General features: G+C 33.2%; 1 protein-coding gene across 11 annotated transcripts in view; it reads right to left on the bottom strand.

Moving 5' to 3' along the window:
- The window catches only part of HBS1L (HBS1 like translational GTPase), an 83,699-nt gene that overhangs the window by 48,577 nt on the left and 10,954 nt on the right, over positions 1 to 24,168 (bottom strand). For 8 of the 11 annotated variants that reach the window (XR_014803185.1, XR_014803186.1, XR_014803194.1 and 5 more), the window contains exon 4: positions 21,377 to 21,571. Coding sequence is in view for 4 of the 11 variants with exons in the window: in XM_021087600.2 (XP_020943259.2) it covers positions 21,377 to 21,571 (195 nt within the window). In the remaining 7 variants the exon portion in view is untranslated. The other 3 variants (XM_013988059.3, XM_084955645.1, XM_084955653.1) reach the window with 3 other exon arrangements.

Below are 24,168 nucleotides of genomic sequence, written 5' to 3'. Positions count from 1 at the left end.
AAGATTAAAAAACTCACTCTTGATGAACAGATTTCAATCCTATGTTAGACTGGATTATATGCCTTGAAGTCATAGCTGCAAAAATTTATAATCTAATATACGCAATTAATTTAAATTATGGTATGGTATTATGACAAATAAGAATGCTTGCCACTTCAAGAGTTAAGGAATAAAGGCAATACTCTATTACTAATAATTTTACTTTTTTAAAAAGCCATTTATATTTCTCTTTTTTTTCTTTTTGGCCACATTCACAGCATGCAGAAGTTCCCAGGCCAATGATGGAACCCACGTCACAGCAGTGACAACAACAATGTCAGATCCTTAACCCACTGCACCACCAGGAATTCCCATATTATTGCTGTAATAAAAACTTAAGTTTCTTAGACCAGAAATAGGACAGCCTATAAAACAAAGACTTTTTACAGGGTGACATTGTATAAATCAAAACACTTTTTGAAAACTAGACAAATGTACCAGTGTGCCTCAATATTCTTCCCTAGGCCATCTGTTTTAATTTATTCTAAACTCTCCCTGAGAGATCTCATCTATTATCACCATCTCTGGAACTAACTACTCTTGAGTGTCTCCCTAACAAATCAGGTTAATCCTTCACGTGTTAAGCTTCAGCATGATGTTATTATGGGCAAAACTAAATTTGAGGAATACCTAAATTTAATGAGCTCCTACTATCTGCCAAGAAATGCTATAAGGGCTTAATATAAGATTTCATTTAACATCAGAACTACCCCAAAAAATAAAGACTATTACTATCCTAATTTTGCAAATGAACTATGACAGAGGATGTTACAGCTAATAAATAGGTGGTTCCACTAGAATGTAATTCTAGTCTACACAAGTACCTCCTCCAAATTACTGTAGAAACTAACAGTGAAACTTGACATCTTGTAGTCATATAATTAGAAAAACACTAAACATTCAGATAGAGGAAAAGGCCCAGGGGAAATAAAAGGCTCATAGTATGCATATGAACTGAAATAAGGAAAAAAGATTATAAGAACCTTGCTGAAAATTTCAAGAAAGGAGTCCAACTAGCAAGAGATGATAAATGAAAATTAAACTGGCATTAATAATCAAATTAAAAAGACATGAAATTCCATTAATACTGTCACTATTTAGGTGTCATTTACACCATTTTATTTTAGTGACTGTAATATACACACACAGGCCCACACAAATTCAATTTAATCCTCATTTCAATCTAGTCTTCAATTTCCTTCCTAAATTCTACCTTTGAGATTTTTCAAGAACATGATTGTAAAGATAGGGAGAGGCTACTGTATCTGAATAATCCTAAACAAATTTAAGTTTTAAACATATACAATAGGTCATATACCATCTCCCAACACCATGTTGAATTATATATATGGGGCAAAGAGTCATTTGTAAGTAACTTAAGAAGACTTGGTGACATTCCGTATTATCCAATATCCAGAAATAATTCCTTAATAATGAATATAGTGAACTTTAAAGCATTTTAAGGGAACTTTAAAAGGAAGGGAGGAAAACACACACTGTTTTAAGAGAATACCTAAGATAGAAGCTGAGTTAAGGATAAATCTTCATAACACTTCAAGATAGGTAATATTTTTTGCCATTTCAAAGAAAAAAACCAAGTCTCAGAGAAATCCAATAACTTTACCAAAGTCACACAGATAGCAAATGAAGGAGCTAGTTTACAAAACAGTATTAATCTAATTTGAGCACTATCACCCCCTTCTACGATACCACATGCTATCAGTCATAGCATATGAATTGATGCATTTTTTAAATTCTAATGAAAATCTGAAAGAAAATAAAGTTCAACATTTTTTTATACTTTACAAAGGAATAAATTTTAGAGGAATTAAAAGTCTTATTATTGCTAAAATCATATATATGTATATATAAAATTCATACGATTCTCTCAAAAGAAAAATCAAAATCTTAGTGTCTGTATATATATATATATATATATATACATATATAAAACCTAGAGGTTAAGGTTTTTGTTGTTTTTTTTTAATCCAAGACTGTAGCCTGGTAAAAAAGTGATAAAGTGACATGAAGTTTTTAAATTTTCTCTACAAAAAAAGACCGTAAGGAAAATAAAAAGACTGGGAAAATTATTTACTATGCATATACTAATAAAAGGTTAATATGTATAATGCAGTAAGAAAAAGACAACCCAACTGGGTAATATCCCAAGCAAAGGATATAATTAGCAATTCGCAAGTTCAAATGGCAAGTGAATATAGGAAAACATACTTCACTAATGGTCATGGAAATATAAATTAAAGCAGCAATAAGACATTAATTTTTTACTGTCAGATTGTCCACAATCAAGATAAGTAATGATGCTTACTGCTAGAGGAGGGATGACCCATAATACCTCTCACAAAGCAAAGGCCCTATCTATTTAAAGCAAAGAGTATTCCTTTCAACCCAGCAATCCCACCACAAGGGATCTATCACATAGAAAATCAAAAGCCCTAGTTTTTAAGAATATGTACACGATGTTCTACAAACAGTATAGTTCACAGAAGCAAAAACTGGGCAATAAAATGAATATCCCTCAATATGGGAAATCTTGAATAAGTTGTAATACAGCCATACTGTGGAAGAGTGTATCCTCACCAAAAAGAATATGTTGGAAATACTCCAGTTGACAGTGTACCATAAGGAAAATGTAAATTACATCTATTTTCTTAAAATAGTATTAAAAATCCCTGTATGTAAATGTGTCTATTTTTATGTATGATTATGTGAAAATAAAGAAATACATGGAAGAATCTATATCAGGCTGTTAAAAATGGCTAAGTGTGGAGAAAAAGGGTAAGTAATCCTTCCCAAAAAGGCTTACATTAAAAAAAATAATGAATGGCAAAAAAAAAAAAAAAAAGCCCCCAAAATTCAGTGGAAATAATAAACCTCAATGTATTAGTCTTCAATATTTTTTAGCAGCACTTGTTCCTTAGGTGGTAGTAAAAGAACTTGTTTCTTTGAACTAAGTTCAGCTATCACTTGTTGAGCATTCTCTCTAGGTGCCACTGTATCAGCTCCATCACATGGGTTATTTTACTTATGGAAATTTCTAAGTTAGATACTATTTTCTCATGAATAAATGGTATTTTAGACACTGTCAACCCATAACAGCACACACAATGCACCATGGATACAATTTCCAGGGACACACAGGTGACTATCAGCACAACAAACCACTTCCTGCCAAAAGCACATTCTATCTTTGACTCTTATCTATTCAAAACTTCAATATGAATACAATATTCTTTCATGTAATATAATTATCCTTTATACAATAATGCTATCACGGCCATTATGAATGACAATTAAATGCAAGAAGTAAATTAGTAAATCTTCCTGAAGGTTACTTCATAGGATGTACTAAAGGCCTTAAAAATGCCTGTCCCTTTTTATCTACCAACATGACTCTAGAAAAACCTTTGTAAAATAATTGGAAAAATGTACAAAAAAAGTATATTTACTGAAGCATTTTTGTAAAAATACACTGAAAAACTTAAGTTCCTATAACAAGTCTTTGATTAAATAAAATAACAATACTATGAAACCTAAATTTATTGCCATACCTAAAAAGGTCTATGAGTGGTTGTTAGGGACTAGGGGAGGGAAAGTGGAGGGTTGTTGAATGAGTACTGAATTTCAGTTTTATGAGACGAAAAAGTTCTGGAGATTGGTTGTACAATGATGTGAATATACTTAACACTACTGAACCATATGCTTAAAAATAGTTAACATGGTAAATTTTGTGCTATATTAAAAAAGAAATTTAATGAAGTGAGAAAAACCTTTAAGATTTGTAGCCATGATTAAGTTAAATGGGTTAAAAAGTAGAGTGTGGCCCCGCTGATTTTTTTAAAAGAAAAGAACTAATATTCCCTATATGTAGAAGTGCACACACACACACACACACACACACACACACACACACACATTATAAAAGAGAGGGCTTCACTATTAGAAGCATCTTACTCTAAGTGTTAGCTCTACCATTTACTAGTTTTGTAGCCTTGGGCAAAGAGCTCAGCCACTCTTCAACCTCAGTACCTACCTCTTGGTGACACAAGGTTATAAATAATTCCTACTCCATATGATTATTGTGAGTATTAAATAAGATAGCAGACATATAAAGTTTAGTACAATATCTGCTGTGTAGTAAGTGTTCATTAATATTGCCTACTATTATTGCTTACATGCATCAAATGTTAATAGTTCTAAATTCTGTATAATGCGATTAGGTATCCATGGGCTTCTTTGCATTTCCTAGCTTTATTAACACTATTATTTATTATTTAAGCATGTGCTTAAAGATAGCACCAAGCTAGCAACCTATTAAAAAATCAGTTCTTCAGGACTTTAAATCAAACAATTGTTGCTTAAGTAAGGAATCAAAGACAACATAAGTGATTTAAAATTAAATGAACTAGAAAAGGACTTCCTTTGTTAGGATCACTAATTTGCAAGGATTTAGAAATTGACACCAATTCTCTCTATAGGAATGCCAAAGTCTCTTCTGCTAATACTAGCAGAATAATATAATAACAACAATAGTAATTGAAAGTAATTTTTATATACCTCACTAATGATAAAGCTGGTTTCCCAAACAAGGGAACTGAATTTTATCCTTAAGGCACTTATCAACAAACACAAAACAAGATTAAGTTATTAAAATATGAAAACTTGTTGCAGGTAATATATAACAATGAAAAGGGTGTTCAAGTTCAAAAGAACTCAGTTTGATTTACAATTTGTCTCTTAACAGCTGTGTGAAATAAGGCAAGTTATTTATTTTATACGCGCCTCAGTTTCTCCCACCTATCTCAAAGATCCTCATAATAACCAAATAAAAAATACACACACACACACACACACACACACACACAAAGCCTGACATAAAGCCTGCATTCAATGTATTAATTCACTTCCCTATTTTCCATTGGGAGGTGGCATCACCCAGAACAGAATACTTTTACACATAGCTAACGGACGAACATACAACATGTTCAGCAGGAAAACACTTTGGCTATATTTCGTGTTTTTATTAAATCAGACTAAGGGGCAACTATAAAGATCTAGGGAAAAGTCTGGAGCTTATATCTATGTCCTCAATGACTACCCATTTTCCTGATAAAAAGTGAACATGCAATAAATGCTGGCTAAACTGAACTGTATTTACCATCTTCCATTCTAATCCTAAATCCCGTGCTAAAATATTTACCAATTCTTAACACATGCCAAGCACTCAAAAAACATTAGAAAGTACATACAAATATATGTAATCTGAATATAATTTCTATGGTTTAAAAAAAAGGTAATTAGGATTAAAAGAAAACGGCATTTAAAATCCATCCAATTCTTACATGGTACTGGCTATTCACGAAGAAGATAAGCTGTTTTGAGAGTCTAAACCAAATTATTTTTTAAATTAAGCAATTAGTGGTTCAGTTTTTCCAGTGTAGGTGTATATACAAAAAGAGTCTTAAGACATAACTGAGAACACCCTGAACTACTAAAGTTCTTTCACGGAAATAAACCACTTCCTTTCAAAAGCCCACATAATTTTAAAGCAGAAAGCCAATTAATGCTGAAGTTTTCTGTGTGCAAGTGTAATATTCTTCTAACTGAAAAAAATTACTCAATGACAGAAAAATTAATGAAAAAAATTTTAAAGAAAAATATATTTAAAGAGGGATATCAAAAAACTGTTAAACATACCTATTTTAAACTCCCTACAAAAAAAGATCAAAGCAAAATAAAATACATATTTTAAGTATATTACTGATAAGTTCATATAGGTTTAAACATGTTCATAACATCTCATATTAATAATTTTTCTTTGTAATGTAGACTTTTCAAATTAATCAGTCTTTATCTCCAGGGAGGATAAAGTCTCATAATACATCTGACCTGAGACTTGACCTGAGACAGGAGAAAAAAGGTTTCGTCTCCTCCTAAAAAATATAACATCACTGTCACTTTCATTTAGTTACTCAGGTAATGCTGAAGAAAGAGACAAATACAGCACAATAACTAAGTAGAAAAAATGACCTTATTTCAAGTGTTTACCACTCTGCTTTAATTTCTTCCACCTTCTCAAGGGGAAATCCTGCCATTAAGACTCAGGAATATCTGGGTATAGTTACAAATGATATTTTAATAGATATTCAAATTGCAGTTTACAAATATATGAAGTTTATTTAATGGACTACCATCACTACAAAACTAGCAACAATGTTAGCAAATAACTATATCCTCACTAGGCAAAATTAGGCTTTATTTTGTAAATGAAAATTTCAACTGAAGGGAAAACTAAATGAAATTGAAAGGGAAAGGTAAATGATGTATTATTATAACTATAGTTTGTAACTATATGAGTAAACCAATACTACTTACGACGAATCTTATAAAAAAATAATAGCTGAATTGTCCAATATTAAATTATATTTCTCCAAAGCTTCCAGGATTTTTACAACTGATTTTAATAAATATGATTAACATAAATATTTATTGGCTACTTTATTTGTGAGACAATGAAAACATCCATTTTAAGAACCATGTAAAATGTTAAAATTTAAATTGCACATGATTCCTTTTCTGTATTTGCGGATCAACAATTTTTTTCTTTAACACTTTTTCATGATCAAGTTTTTTTTTTTTGAAAAAATCAAAATAAACTCAATGTTAGGAACGCCTCCACAGCAATCAAAAGAGTTAAGTCTCATTTTATACAGTAATGTCCATTTTGTCAAAAACTATTTTTCTTCCACGTTGGTTGACTAATTATAAGAAAAACCCAAAAATCTATGTTACTCAGTTTTATAGTTTTGGTAGTATACTCCCCCTCAGTTGGTCTAAGGTGGCAAGGAAAATACCATCAGGAAACAAAGACTGTCCCACAATTTTGCTCCCTATTGATGTACATTCTTTTAGCAGTCCATCCATATGACTGTCTAATAAATTATATAACTCATTCTAAGGTTATCTGTATTTGCTATTGGTTACTGTCAATATTAAATACGTTAACAAAATGAACTAAAATGCTATTTAAGTTAAGGAGACACACAAACATTTAATATATTATTTTAAAATTTAAAGAGGTCCAATTTAGTACAAAGTTTCCATATAGACATTAAATTCTCACTCAGAAATTCTAAAAATATAAAAATATTGAAAAATTCTCCAAAAAAAGAAAATTTCTCCTCGCCTGTTCAGTGGTTATATCATGGTAAAGTAACTGTCATGGAAAATAATTATTATTATTATACCTAAGCATCTAAACTTTAGGAACAAGGTCTGCCATATCACATAACCAGAAAGAAATTATTCACAAGCCTCTCACATCAAACTAGTTTCACAGTCGATAGGAGCATTTAATATAATCAAGTACCTATTGGAAAAATATATCCAGGTAAAAAGACAAAGATGTTTCTATCTCACTTTTTCCCAAAGAAAACATATCCACCACACCACACACATACAGAGAATAAAAGATGATAAAAAAAAAAGAGAGAGAGAGAGAGAGAGAAAGTAGAAAAGCAAGCCTAGAGAGCGCACAAGAAATACAGATTGGGGGGAAAAAAAACACACACAATTACTTACAGAAATAAAAGCCACCCTAGAAGCAGTAGAATGGGGCTAGCTAGCAATAGACGGTAACAGAAAACTGTACAGCAATGTCTGCGAAGCCCTTCAGGAAAGAAAGAGGAACCAAGGACCATTTATAATGCAGATACAGGTCACAGAATCATTTCATATATTCAACAATTTGGAAAGTACTCCTCACATATATATTTGGGGGGGGAGGAGATGAGAGCTGGAAAATATGTTAAAGCCAAACAAAAGATCAACAGAGGCCTAATCATGAGAAACCAATCAATTTTAAGATAACTATGGCTGGTTTAAAACTAAGGAAATTTTGAGTACAGAATCTAAGGAAAATGCTATCAATCTTGGCAATAAATAAATAATACAACTAAATTTACAGGAAATAAAAGGAGAGAAGTAGTCAAGCATGAAAAAGTATAACTCTGATAAGCTCAACTTTTAAAGACAGGACTCATTAAAAAACTGTTTAAAGTTAATAACTTAGTTAATAAGAGTCAAAATACATTATAAAAAGTATAAAGATAAATACTTTCTCAAAGAACTTAAAATATTAACAAAAATATGAGAAAGTAACATACTTTCTTACTTTCTTCATCTTTCATGATAGATCAACACATACATACTGTTTAAAGTTGGCAATTTTTTAAAAAATGGTAACATGTTATTGTATTATCAACTACAACATTTCCAAATTATCAAAGGGTATATACAAAGTCAATACAAACACAAACCATATATTAACATACATAAATATAAAAGACCACAATATATTTAAGTGACAGTTATCCTATACATCTTATCAATGCCATAAATGGGGAAAAAAACTCATTGTCTCTGACAAACCCAACTATATACAAATATAGAAAACACAACTAAGCCAAAGTGATTCAAAACACTGAAACCAAAAGAATGGACAAATAAAACTCAGAGAAAGCAGCAAGCATTAAACAAACTGAACCTAAACGGCATAAAACAAGCAAAACAGGAACTTTACATTAATGAAAAATTCAAATCCACAGAGAGATCAGATATCTCTATATATCAAAACGTACAGGGTAAAATAAGATACAATTTAACTTACCTCTCTGCCTACAGCCAATCAAGGAAAACAGAATTTAAGTAAGAATACTGAACTCTATAAAAATTTGAAAAGTAACAGAAACATTTCGTATTCTTCAGAATTAGTATTCTTGACATGTACCTAAGAAATCATTATAAAACTACCCTGGACCACAAAGAAATACTCAATAAACTTCAAAAAGTAAAAGGTACTGACCATATTCTCTGATAACAGTACAATGAAAGCAGTAATCATAACAAAAACAGCAAACGAAAATCCCACGACAACCTAGGATTATTTTTTTAACTTAGATTCTTGGCTTAAAAAGGAAATCAAAATTAAATTATGCATTATCCATAAAATAACAGTAACTCTAATAGAACCCAGAAAATAATAACCCTAAAAGAACCCACATGCCACAGCGATCCATAGTATTCATAGAAAAAACAATAACTACAGAGACAAAAGAGAGAATGGGAACAATGCCTATCAACTTCAAGTAGAGGAATAAAGAAAGGGTGGAGCTTGGATTCCAATCTAACAGTTTATTTCTCAGAAGAGAGAGAGAGGTATCAGAAGTGTACGTGGCAAAATGTCACCTTCTGTTGAAACTAAATGGTGGATTCATGAGCTCTTGTTATATTGTTCCCTATGTTTCAAATTTCATAAATTAATATTTAAGATTAAAATTTTAAATGTATTTAAATTAAATTAAATGTTCTACCAGGAAAATAGAAAATTAAAAATGGAAAAGAGATGAGGGCATAAACTCACAAAGTAATGAACTAAAAACCAGCAGAACTAGTTATCAATCTAGGAGCCCACCTCTGGGGAAGAAAAATAAATGACAAGGTAAAACTCAAAAGGTAAAAAAGCTAACAGAGGGGAAAAATAGAGGAGATAAGACAATATTTAAAATAAGAATGGAGATTTAACCATAGGAGAGAATAAATCTGAAATAAGACAGTGTTTGCTGTAATAATAAACAAATACATTTGTCAACCTGGATAAAATGGATAGTTTTCTCAGAAAATTAAAACTTTCAAAACTAACTGTAGAATATTGAGAAAGATAATTCCTACCATTTCAATGTTCTTTAAATTACTAAAGGATAAAGAAAAATTTTCTAAGTTCTCTACAAAAAATCATAAGAGAAACCAAAACCTGACAAAGAATACACACAACTATAAATTAATTTTATGAACAGAGAGAGCAATTTTAAATGAAATATTATCAAAATCCATCTCATTAAATGAATAACCTAGCATGATCAATTAGGAATGTTCCAATATTTTAAGACTAGACCAATACTAGAAAATTTATTTAAATAATGTAATGTTTAGTGTCTAATAGTGTTAAAGCCTTTTGCAACTATGAAAACAATTTACATTTTCTCCAAAAGTCTTGTGATAACTTTAAACATCACAATAAAAATTAGAATTGAATTTTTTTCCCATAATCTGACAAGCTGTTTCTAAAGCTCATGTGGGAAAAAGAGCCAGGTGAGATAACTCAAGTAAACTATAAAAAAGAAGAGAAAAAAGAAGACAATATATATTTAAAAACTACAATAAAAAGCTTATAGTAATTAAAAAATTGATACCGGGAGTTCCCGTTGTGGCTCAGTGGAAAGAATCTGACTAGTCTCCATGAAGATGCAGGTTCGATCCCTGACCCCTCTAGGTGGGTTAAGGATCTGGCACTGCAGCGAGCTGTGGTACTTGGGTGCAGATGCAGCTTGGTTCTGGTGTTGCTGTGGCTGTGGAGTAGGCCAGCAGCTGTAGATCCGATTCAGTTCCTAGCCTAAAAACTTCCATATGCTCCAAGAGTGGCCCTAAAAAGCCAAAATAGCCAAAAAAGCCAAAAAAGCCAAAAAAAAAAAAAAAAAAGATACTAGGATAGAACAAGAAATGGAATAGTATAGAGTCCCAAAAGAAATGAGACATAAGGAGAGAAAAGAATTTAGCCTATGTCAAAGATGGCATTTCAAATCAAGTTAAAAAAGAAAAAGGATGGGAGTTCCATCGTGGCACAGTGGTTAACAAATCCGACTAGGAACCATGAGGTTTCGGGTTCGATCCCTGGCCTTGCTTAGTGGGTTAAGGATCTGGCGTTGCCACAGGCTGTGGTGTAGGTTGCAGACGCAGCTTGGATCCCGTGTTACTGTGGCTCTGGTGTAGGCCGGCAGCAAAAGCTCTGATTAGACCCCTAGCTTGAGAACCTCCATATGGCATGGGAGTGGCCCTAGAAAAAGCAAAAAGACAAAAAAAAAAAAAAAAAAAAGAAAAAGAAAGAAAAAGGATGTGTAACAGTGCAAAAGATACTGTGACAATCCCATATATCAGAAAAAGAAAAGATGTTGGTAGAAAAACCGTATTCCTACCTAATAGAAGATGAACAAATGCTCAAATGTTTAAAAAAAAAACTGTCAAACATACTGGAATAAATAATTTTTGAAAATTATCTTGTAGCAGAGCAGAACTTTCAAACAGAAGCCCATAAAATAAAAGATTAAGAAATTTGAATACAACGAAATTAACAATTTGTCTTCTAAAAACTGATCTAAAAAATGACAATCTGAGAATCAGAGAAAGTATTTTCATTCATATAGCAAAAAGATTAATTTTCTTAGAATTTAAATATAAAAATTAAACATATTAAATACATACACACAGACACGTATTCCTAGAAGTCATTATGAAAGATAGCTAGCAGAAAACTGGGCAAAGACTAGGGACAGGTAGTTCCAAGAAAAAGAAATACAAATATTTAAATGTATGACAAAGCAGTCAGCCTTACTCAATTAAAAACATACAAATAAATGAAAAAAAATATTTTCTAATTATCAAGTTGGCATAATACCAAAAAGAGTAATAACTCTATTTGTAAAAATTTGAACGGAAACACTCATAAACTTGTGGGAAGGAAATCAGCACAACCTCTATTAAGGACAAGTAGGCAGTATCTATCAAAAAATTTAAAGTATATACCTATTCGTTTAGAAATTCAATTTCTGGAAATGTAAGATGTTCATACTGGGCTCATTAGTGACAGCAAGTTAAAATGTTTATCAATGAGGGCAGTTAATGTACAAACAAATGAAGGAATTCAGCTTTTAAAACAAATGAGATTGATCGCTACATGCTGGTAAGGAAAGATCTGCAATATACTTTGCTAAGTGATAGAGATATTGAAGCTTTATAGTATCCTTCCATTTGTGTAAAGATATATACATACACACACACACTCACATTTAATATGTGTAACATGTAAGTAGTTTCCAGAAGAATGAAAAAGAAACTTTTTTTTTTTTAACAGATTTTTTTTTACAGTTTCCTCTAGGGAACAAAATGTGGGACTGTATTTAAGAGTGGGACCCTCTTTTTACTTTAAATCCTTTCCTACACATATGTGCCAGATATATTCTAAGCTGGGGGTATAGCAATAACCATATAAAAATCCTGTATTCATAGAAATTGCATGGAGAGGGAGAATGAGGAGCAGAGGGGAGACAGATAATAAAATCTGGGTATACACACACCAAATCAGATGATATAATGGCATGCAGGGTTATAAGGGAAAGGGACACAGGTATGGCAGCAGGGGACATTATGATTTTACATGAGGCGCTAATAAAAGGTGTATGGTCAACTATGGGTACATGTGAGGGTTCCCCTATCCCAAGATATGAGTAAAGAAATATATAAACTACAACCTCAAGAGTTAACTGTCAGAAGAGGAGGGAGAAGGGCAAAGCACTATTGAAGCAGAGGAAACTCAGGTAGGTGTTCTTGGGTGGACTGCGTATGGGATTACACAAACAGAAACCAGTTGATAAGAGGTCTTATAAAGAGTTTATACAGTGGAAGAGACAATTAGAGCTTACATTTTGGAAAAATTATTCAAGCAGTATTATACAAGTATTCTGAGGAAAATAAACTAAGAAGTCAGTTAAGTATCTTAGTAATTCTGGCCCTAAGAAGAAAAAGTAGCAATAAGAACAGACAGTAGTTGGTTGAAAAATGTAAATCAATCCTCAATTGAGGATTCCATATTCGCAAATTCAACTACTAACTAAAATTTACTTGTAATCCCCAATCACTACTTTTGGCATTTCTCCAGTCTTCTGTGGACAAGTGCAGAGCAGCAAAAAATCTGAGTAGCCCAACATGCACATTCTCAGCTGAGATCCAACAAGGCGAAACTCTGCCTTCTTGCTTTAGTTCTCACACTGTAAACAAGTGTCCTTTTCATGATCTCTTCACTGCCAGATTTTTCACATTATGATTTTAGTTGGTATTTTGCTGTTTAAAATGGTCCCAAAGAGGAGTTCCATAGTGGTGCAGCAGAAACGAATCCAACTAGGAATCATGAGTTTGAGGGTTCAATTTCTGGCCTTCCTCAGTGGTTTAAGGATCCACCATTACCATGAGCTGTGGTGTAGGTCACAGATAGGCTCAGATCCCGCGTTGCTGTGGCTGTGGTGTAGGCCAGCAGCTACAGCTCCGATTCAACCCCTAGCCTGGGAACCTCCATATGCCACAGGTACAGCCCTAAAAAGCAAAAAATAAAAAAATTTTTTAAAAATAAAATGGTCCCGGAGTTCCCGTTGTGGCACAGTGGTTAACAAATCCGACTAGGAACCATGAGGTTGTGGGTTCAGTCCCTGCCCTTGCTCAGTGGGTTAACGATCCGGCGTTGCCATGAGCTGCGGTGTAGGTTGCAGACGCAGCTCGAATCCACGTTGCTGTGGCTCTGGCATAGGCCGGTGGCTACAGCTCCGATTCGACCCCTAGCCTGGGAACTCTATATGCCGCAGGAGCGGCCCTAGAAAAGGCAAAAAGACAAAAAATAAATAAATAAAAATAAAAATAAAATGGTCCCAAAGAATAGTTTCAGCATTGTCCAGTGTTCCTAAGCTGTGATATGCCTTACAAATAATATCCGTGTTATATAAGCTTTGTTCAGGCATTATGTTATAATGCTACTGGCTGTGAGTTCAATGTCAAAGAATCATTATGTAATTAATATATGAAGTGTCTTTAAACAGATACATAAAACAAAGTTATGTACTGACTGGCTGACAAAAATGTTGTGACCAAAGGATCAGCAGAGCCTAACCCTGTATATCCCGTAAGAGCAATGGTCCAGTGTTCACTAAGTCAGTGTTCATATTTTTATTTATGACTATAAAACATAACTATGACAAATAACAACAATCAACTTTATATATACACACATATATTTACTTATTTGTAAGCACAAAATAAAAGGACTGGTAATCAATTATAAGAAGTAAATGAGGGAGAGAAATCAAGGATGATGCTAGCTAGGTTTCCAGCTTAAGCAACTGAAAGATGGTGATACTGCTAATAAAGACAGGAAACAGAGGAGGAGGTGGCAGCTTGGATCAGGAAGACAAAGGCGTCAGCTTGAGAGAGTGAATGCCATGTATGCGATTCACACTGTGACAAATATAATCATGTGTTTAAGTACCCATTCTCCCCTCCCCTCTGAGAATCATCTTTGTTCCTCCTATAAGTAAAATGATGCTTTCCTTTAAGACATATAATATAAACCAGGCATGTGAACATCAAAAACGTGCGCTTTATCTTTGAAGAAAATCTTTACTGCCAAGTAGTTTTTCAACTTGTTAATAGAAACCTCCAGCATAAACTGCTAATTTTTTTCTTTTTTTGTCTTTTTGTCTTTTTCTAGGGCCGCACCCATGGCATATGGAGGTTCCCAGGCTAGGGGTCGAATCAGAGCTATAGCCGCTGGCCTACACCAGAGCCACAGCAACACAGGATCCGAGCCACGTCTGCAACCTACACCACAGCTCACGGCAACACCAGATCCTTAACCCACTGAGCAAGGCCAGGGATCGAACCCACAACCTCATGGTTCCTATCGGATTCATTAACCACTGTGCCACGGCGGAAACTCTCAGCATAAACTGTTCAAATGCCATTCTGAAATAGCAAGCTTATATAAAAAAATCCTAACGATAAATTGTGATATTTTCACATCTGATTTTAGAAAAACCTCAGAATTATAATTTATTTCAATGTAACTTTTACAAAAATGTATATATACACTCAAAATGTAGCAAGTCTTTTACTCCCTAAAAATTAAAATTATAATATACAACTACATACACTGAGCCTGACATAATTATAAAAGAAAACTAGCAAAGAAATTGTTATCAATCCCTCCCTGTCTAGTCAGCATTAGCCTTGTTTCTATAAGTAACAGAAAACAATTTCTAGGCTACCACAAAACTGATTTTATACTTGTGTGAACACAAAATAGAAAACTTTGATAGGGCTCTTTCTTAATATGTAACTGTGTACTTATTTGCAACGGTCTACATGCAGAAAAGCACTGGACTAGAGTTCCCTTGTGGCTCAGTGGGTTAAGGATATGGCATTGTCATTAAAGCAGCTTGGGTCACTGCTATGGCACAGTTTCAATCCCTGACCCAGGAACTTCCACATGCCTTAGGTGCAGCCAAAACAAAAAAAAGAAGAAGAGAAAAAAAGGAAAGAAAAAAAAAGAAAGAAAAAAGAGAGGAAAGGAAAGGAGAAGAAAAGAGAAGAGAAAAGTACTAGACTAGTTTTACCCCTGTGTGTGACAGTTAGTTACATGACCTCCCACTGACTACTAAAAATTAAATACAATACACTGGAAATAGTTATCACTATTTACATGAGAAGACAGAGTGAAAGAAAAGTTCAAGAAAGAAAGATTCAAAGCTAAAGGGAGGTTAGAATACCAGTTCAGTTAACTAGGAAATAAGAAAAAGAAAAAACAATTAAGAAAGAAAAGCTAAGCAAAATGTTCTGTACAGAAGTGAAATCCTGGTTCTTGGCAATTAATGGTAAGAAGAACCATAAACAAAAAAGCTAACCAAAGACTTTAGAATGCAAGAAGAAAAAACGTCTATGAACACCATCTCCTTTGAAAAATTTAATAAGTGAGGAGGAAAAAGTCATTTTTAAATATCTTTTGTATTTTATATCACATTATATAATTACATTATTTCAATTCCTAAAACAACATCTCAATGCACTTGATTCTAACAGAAATAAAAATGGTTTTGCACTTCAAAATTGATATCTGAACTGGAAAATAAACCAAAAACACTTAGTATACCTGAGCTATCAAGACAGCAGTCAGTCTATAAACAGCAGCTGGAAGAGAATATGCACTTAGTGCAAGCAACTGTCGTCACTAGGAATGTATCCATAAATACAGGCACTTGTCTCTTTACCAAAGGCAATGGCCAAGGGTAGAAGGGGGTCTTCTTGGTTCCACTCTCTGAATCTCAGAGACTGTGACACTTCCTTAATTAATGGGGCAAATGCATGTCACGTACATGCCTGACAGACCAGTAGTCACGACAATGGAAACAGGGAGACTTTTTAAAAACTGTTACCTTTCCTATCATCCTATAATATAGAATATTCCCCCCCCAAAAAAAATCTCATAAATAGTAGATCAGCCAACAAAGGGAGATCTAGTTCACTCTACCATGTGGCTCAAAAATTAGTTTTTTAATAGAAGAAGGTAAAATAACAGTAAAATTGTTCAACTTCGATATGGATTAAATATGTATTTGTGGATTCATGTGCAAAGGGACCACCTGTGCAGCATTTAATCTATTGGCAATTACCATGAGGTCCAAACAAATACTTGGAATACATTTCTCTTCTAAATTAGAGACTGCCTATACCATATAAATGTAGTTGATGAGTCTCAGACTAATAGTTCAAAACTACTAAAATGTTTTAGTAAGGTGCGAGACTAATAAACAAAATCAATATTGGATAATTCAAACTTTAAAACTGATCATAAAACACAACTTGCGATTTATGTGATCTAAGTATCAATACTATATGCACTGAAATGCAATAAAAACCAAAACTGAAGATATCACAAGAAAGTGTCTGGTCAAGAATAATGAAGACACGAGGCTAGCTTAAGCTTTCCCACCAAAACAGTGCATGTGAAAACATCATTTACAGCTAAAAACATTGACATGCCATTCTGAAAATAAACAGAAATAAGAAATACAAAGATAAAATGCATAGTGAAGTAGCTATTAGAGAAAAATATTTCTTTACTGGGAAAATATAGCTATTTTATTCTCATTAAGAAATAATATTTTATATTTTTTTCCTGTAAGAAATAACTAATAATATAATAATGGCATCTTCTTATATAAAAGACCCTAAATCCTAATTAGCAATCATCCTTGGTATTCCATTTACTAGAAAATATAAATTATCAAGAGTTCAAATTGGCCAGATGTTATTCTTAGCAATAGTAATTCCTTTCATTCTACTAATTTCTTTAAGGCAGTCATTCTCAAGTAGAAGTCATCCATCAGAATCAATTGGGGACCATTTTGAACATACAGATTCACAGAGTTTCCATTGCAGTGCAGCAGAAATGAATCTGGCTAGTATCCATGAGGATATGGGTTTGATCCCTGGCCTTGCTCAGTGGGTCAGGGATCTGGCATTGCTGTGAGCTGTGGCATGGGTTGCAGATGCAGCTCTGATCCTGCATTACTATGGCTGTGGCATAGGTTGGGCTATAGCTCCAATGTGACCCCTAGCCTGGGAACTTCCATAAGCCATCGGTGCAGCATTAAAAGAGAAAAAAAAAAAAAAAAAAAAAGAAGAAGAAAAGAAAAGAAAATACACATTCCCAAGTGTCATCCCTAAGAGACTGGTTCACCACCATTATCTGGAGCAAAACCACAGTATCTGTATTTTGAAAAAATTCCCCCAGTGATTCTGAGTGCTAGTTGAAGATGACTGCTTTAAGGGATGAATTACCTACTTGCTCTACAGACTGGAAGAGCTCTTATTTGGTCTGCCATTGCTAAAACTTTGTCATTATAGCACATAAAGCTGTAAGTATCAAAGAGTAAAACTCCACACTTCATTACTTTCAGTAAAAAAGATTAAAGAGATGTGATAAGATGTCCATTCAAAGAATATGCAACCATACTTGAAAAGACTTTCTATATATTTATTTTAAAGTGTGCATTTAGGACAAACAGTTTTGAAAATATAAAAAAATAATTTATGTATTAATCCATCTTCAATATGTACATGGTCCTTTAAAAGGATTTTCATTTTATTATCATCAAAAATGTATTTCAACAACTTCCACAGTATTCTTAAAAGTCAGGAATTTTAAGATTTTCTAATAGAAAAGTTTTAATGTTCACCTGCAGAAAAATAATGACACTAGGAATGATTTCACTAATATTTTAAAATATAATACTGTCTTAGCTATGCTATGCCAAATATCATTAGAAAAATCTTCATCGCTAAACTATAATAATCCCAATTGGTGGCATTTTCATTTAAGAACAAAGCACAAAAAAAAAAAAATTTATAAAAGAAAATGTCTCACTGTAAAAACTTATAAAGTTGAAGGCTTTAAACAAAAATAGCTGAGGTTTGATCTCACAATATCAAGTTGCCATATGTACTCTGTAAACATATACCCATTATAGGCTATCAACCTAAACCAGTTATCACTAAAAGAATATAGTCAAAAAAAAGTTTCAGTGCAAAAGTACATATCAACTAAAGTTATCAACTGACTTAAGACAATTTTAGTATAAAAATCACAACTTAAACCCCAATATAAAGTAATCCTATAAAGACTAAATTAATTTAAAAGAAAAAGCTACAACAGTTATCGAGTTTTCCTTTTGTTACTATTCTCTAGTAAAAGCTTTCTTTTGATTAGCTTTTACAATGTCATCAGGAGATGCTGATTTGAAGTCAAACGGTGTTATTGCTATAAGAGGACTTATTTCTTTGTCCTTTACATCTTGAACTTGTCTACTATAAAGAAAAGTCTTATAGAGGTCAAGAGTGCGTCGCTTGCAGCTTTTCAATGGATAACGAAGACACAGTGTTGAAGCAAAAGCTGAAGGTCTGGCAGCAAGGGCCTTGGTCCAAGACAGAGAAAAAGGTGATTTCCTAGTCAGAGAGCCTTTACAGTTTTTCTTATTATCCTTAGCAGAACTGGAATTTTTCCCTAACTTTGAACTTAGAACTTTAGTCCCTGACATTGGAGCAACTGATTGGTCTACAACAGGTTTTGGAACAAAATCCGGGGCTTTTATGAGGACACTAAGATCGATATTCGAATGTATTCCAGGTGACCTCATTTCAGATAAACTAAGCATACAGGAATCTTTCTTAATCTGAGAGTTGTCTATATCAATCGTTTCTGCAATCAAATCAGAAAGGGATAAATTCTCAAGGTCTCTTGTTGGAGAAGCTTTACGAAATGCCAAAGACGAGAGAGATCCTGTTAATTCTGATGTTCCAGTTGACGACTGACACCGATTTGCTAGTTGTGACAAGGGAAAGGATCCCAAACTTAGATCTGTGCAACTGGCAGATGACTGGTTACAAAGATCGGATAAAGCAAAGCATTGGCTTGGACTTTTTTCTTTGTGCTCCTGAAACAGTTCAGCTAGGTATGGATTTTCACACTGGGAAAACTGTAAGTTGTCATTTTTTAACATGCAACTCTTGGCACTTTGTTCAACTGAAGAAACACTTCCAACTTCAGTCATTTTACTAGCATTTAAATTATCAAGAGCCATACTTTCCAATGAGCTAGTTAAGAGCAAAGGATTATTTAAACTTCCTAAGCTGTTTTGTACTGGAATGTTTTGCAAATCAGGTACTGAATTATTTTGAATAAATAAAGAGTTATTAGGTGTTGAATTCTTTATCATTAAGGACTTTAAATCTGGTATTCCTTTGAATGCAGAATCATCTGGGGGAATACATTCAGAAGCCTGAGGTCTTAACAAATCAGCATCTAGACTCTTTGAAAGCAGACTCTCCAATCTATCTGTGGATGATAATCTGACTGATGGCTGACTTTTATTATAAGAATCTCTTGGCATATCACCAATTAGGTCAGCTAGTGACAGCTCTTTTGTTAACTTACATGATTCTAGTTTCTTTTCACTTTTAGGTCTGTCAAGTTTCTTTTTTTTATGGAGCAAATAGTGATTTGGTACAATCGAGGAATTTTGATATCCATGTTTTGCTACTGGGCCAGAAAAATCATAGGGTTTGCTACTGCAATCCAAATGGTTTGCAGGTTGAGGACAAAAGCTTTGAACATTATCAGCTGGAATTTCAGAGGAAGATAATAAGACTCCTTACCTTACAAGAGCCATTAATTTTCAGATGAATAGGTTGACATATGCAGAAGACAGTCACAGCAACCAAAAGGAAACATGAAATGAGGCATTTAATTACTAAATGTTTCTCTTGATTATGACATGAATAAAGTGATACTTGATCATTATTTAATAAAAAGTGAACATTCTAAAAAACAGTAGTAAAGGATTTTACCTTCCTTTAACCATCTTAAGTGACCTTCATACTTTGTTCACTGATATACATAAAAGTAATTACCAAGTTAGCCAATGTTCTAATTTTCACAAATTTTATAATGTGAGGTTTTCAGATACCTAATTAGTCAGGACTGTCTCAAATTCAAGACATTGAAAAACCAATGGAAAGAATTAGGTTCATCTTCTGCATTTTTAATGTATTAAATAAAAATAAACAAACAAATTATACCCTATAATTTCTACCATGACCTGGGATGAATTCTTAAATGACAAATTATAGATTCATTCTCATATTATTGGTAAGCTAAAAAAAGTGCATCCCACCCCCCAAAAAAATAAAAATTTAATTTTTAAAAACTTAAATAAAACCTTTATTTCACAGTAAAAGACAACATACAATTTCATTGTGACAAAAATCTACTCTGTAGGTTATAGGAAGTTATCAACCCAGTTAACAAATCATCTTGCTCCTACTGACAGATATCACAACACTTAATATAACTGGTTCCCTTCGCATATGGACTAACTTCTAAATTTAAGCCCAAATTCTAAAAACTTAAAATTAAAGATCTGGCTATGAAATGTAAGAGTCATAGAATTATGATACTTATATTCAAATAAAACTCAATTATATTCACAAAATGTTATAAGCATAAAGGGAGTCTATCTCCTGACACATTAGAGTTTAAAAAACACCAATAATTAAAAAGATCTGTAAGATACTAGTAAGAAGCAAAAAGTATTTTGTCTTGCTTTTATCTAATTTTATTTCCCTTATATTCTGTTATAAAAACAAGCAGGGAAATAATTTAAAAAAAAAAAACAGGCTTTAACATAGTGCAGGCAACATAGCTACTCAGCTTAAAAATTCACAAACTGGAAGATTAATTGATAATAATCAAGAATTATATAAAATGCAAAATTTTCTGCCCATCTTGCTTAACAGTGCAAGCAAATCAAGGCCTCCTTTAAAGCATTAGCTGTAATGAGTTCCTGTTGTGGCTCATCCTCATAGTGATGCGAGTTCAATCTCTGGCCTCGCTCAGTGGGTTAAGGATCTGGCGTTACCATGAGCTATGGTGTCGGTCACAGATACGGCTTGGATGCCGAGTTGCTGTGGTGTAGGCTGGCAGATGCTAATCTGATTTCACCCCAATCTAGGAACTTTCATATGCCTCAGGTGCAGCCCTGAAGAGAAGGAAAAAAGAAAAAAAAACCGTAACTATAAAACAACTGAAAGAGAACAAGTAAAAGCATACCTTTTGCTATCTTTCCTGTAGGTATTGCTGCCTCATGCTTGACTTTCAAATTCTGGATTTTATCTTTCTCCAGAACCACTGATAAAGCCTTCTGCACATCAAATTTGTTCTTCAGAACTGCTTCAATCAATATGTCATCTGGCACAGCATCTCCAAGTACCTCTCTCATGTGATCAAGGCATGAATAAAGACGAGCTAGAACAGACAGTAATAATTAAAAGCTAACTAAGCAGTGTCATGAAAGAACCTTCAATCCTCTAAACTGAAAAAAGGATTTTGAAATTATAGTAGGATGTTCAATTCTCATTTTCCCTTGGCAAAAATTACAATGATTATATTTTTATCCACAAATCCCTTAACAGAGGGACAATTTCAATAATGAAGATATCACTCTAGGAAGTTCCCTGTTGGTTTAGTGGTTAGGATTCAGTGCTTCCACTACTGTGACCCAGGTTCAATCCTTGGTCTGGGAACTGAGATCTCACATCAAGCTACTATACACTGCAGCCAAAACAAAAAACAAAAAAAACAAACCACTAAAAAAATATATCCAAAGTAATACTGACTAATGCTTGAAAAAACTGTACACTGATGTTCATAGCAACGCCATTCACGATAGCCAAGATATAGAAACAACCTAAATGTCCATCAACAGAGGAATGGATAAAGATGTGGTACATATACACAATGGAATACAACTCAGCTGTAAAAAAAAGAAAGAAATAATGCCATCTCCAGCAACATGGTTCAACCTAGAGATTATCATACAGAGTGAAGTCGGAAAAAAAAAAAGACAAATGCCACATGATATCACCTACACATGGAATCTAAAATATAGCACAAATAAACCTACAAATAAATCTACAAAGCAGAAACAGACTCTTAGACATAGAGAACAGATTGCTAGTTACAATCTCCTGGGATAGACCATAGAGGAAAAGCATATTAAAAAAGAATGTGTGCATGTGTTTGTGTGTATACACACTGTTTTGTACAGTAGAGACTGACCCAACACTATAAATCAACTATAATTTAAAAAAGGAAAAAAGTGTAAATTGTATACTCTATTATCTATTTCAGTCAATGATGATTATTAGGTCTACACTGATGATTTTTTACATGTGTAGAAAGGGAGGGTTAATTATAAAAATATTTCTAACTTGTCAGGGAACCCAGTTAATCACTAACTATATTTCTTAAACCTCTTGCATTACTACCTCAAGTTTTCTTTTAGGCTAACTTCAGTTCTCCCAGGCCAAATAAAATCATCTTTACAATGCTTTAAAAATGGGCAAGATAACCTGATATAAAATGTCATAAAAATAAGGAAGTCCAGTAGATTAAGAGGAGAATGGACAGTCTTTTTAAACATAAAAAATTTAAATATGGAAGTATAAAATCTGTAAGGATTTTTATTTCCTGATGACTGCATTATCACAAAAACTACTGATAATATTCATTAATGATGTTAGCGCCACAAAAGCAAAGGCTTTATATCCCTAGATCCTAAAATAGTATCTGGTACCTAGAGGCCACTGAATAAATATAGATGAATATATTAATTTATATTTCTATAGAACTTGACAACTTTCAAAATACTTATAAGACATACATAATATATAAAATATTTTTAGAAAAGACAAAATAAATAAAAGTTAAAAAAAGGAGTTTCCCTGTGGCACAGTGGTTAACGAATCTGACCAGGAACCATGAGGCTGTGGGTTCAATCCCTGGCCTTGCTCAGTGGGATAAGGATCCAGCATTGCCACAAGCTGTGGTGCAGGTCACCGACATGGCTCGGATCTGGTGTTGCTGTGGCCCTGGCGTAGGCTGGTGGCTGCAGCTCTGATTAGACCCCTAGCCTGGGAACTTCCTTAACGCCACGAGTGTGGCCCTAGAAAAGACAAAATACATAAATAAAAATAAAAATAAATAAAATATTTTTTGTAATCCTCATTTTGTAATATGAGGCAATTTTTAAGTCATAAAGATGACTAATCATGGCAATACTAAGTTTAGCAGTAATCAAAAAAAAAAAAAAAATAGAAGTCAGGTTTTCACACTCCCCAATCCATGAAAGCAGGTCACAGAATGCACTTTACATTACATTTTACATGCTTATATACTGAACAAGGAATCTACTGGCAATATTGCTCCCCTTTTTAGTTATTAAAAATAAATTCCTCAAATATTTGGGTAATTCTGCTTTGCCTGAATCCAATACTAATTTTAAGCTAGTAAAATGAACTTAAAAAATTATAACTATTTTATAAATACATGAATAACTAAAACTGGAACAGAATACTTAGTATATAGCTGGCATCAGGACCTCTTCTAGTTAATTACAGCAACTGTTATCTACACATACACAAAGAGTAGAGATATGGAGTCAGACTGTCTTTGCTCCTAATGCCACTTACTAGCTGCTAAAACTTCAGCCAAGTTATTTCTGTATGTCTCATTTTTCCCCTCTGTAAAATGAGAACAAGAGCCAGCCTACCTCATAAGGTTGTTATGAAGATTAAATATGCTAATACCTAAACCACACTTAGAACAATACCTGAAAAGCAGTCCGTAGAGGGTAGCTATAATCATTATTAATCTTATCATGCAATTACTTACATATGTCAGGTGGGAATGATAATTTCATTCTCAAACCTAACTCTGAATTGCATACTCCTTAATCATTCTAAGGCACAGCAGAAAAAGTCTAAGACTTCTACTTTATTCCTACCCTCTTGCCCCACAATGACAACGATAATACATCCTTTAAAAATACAAAGACTACTGAG

This window comes from Sus scrofa, chromosome 1 (assembly GCF_054392235.1).
Source record: "Sus scrofa isolate SSC_HxYL_T2T_F1_AM1 chromosome 1, Sscrofa_HxYL_maternal_Yorkshire_Landrace_v2.0, whole genome shotgun sequence".
NCBI classification, from domain to species: domain Eukaryota; kingdom Metazoa; phylum Chordata; class Mammalia; order Artiodactyla; family Suidae; genus Sus; species Sus scrofa.
This window is presented reverse-complemented; position numbering and strand designations above follow the sequence as displayed.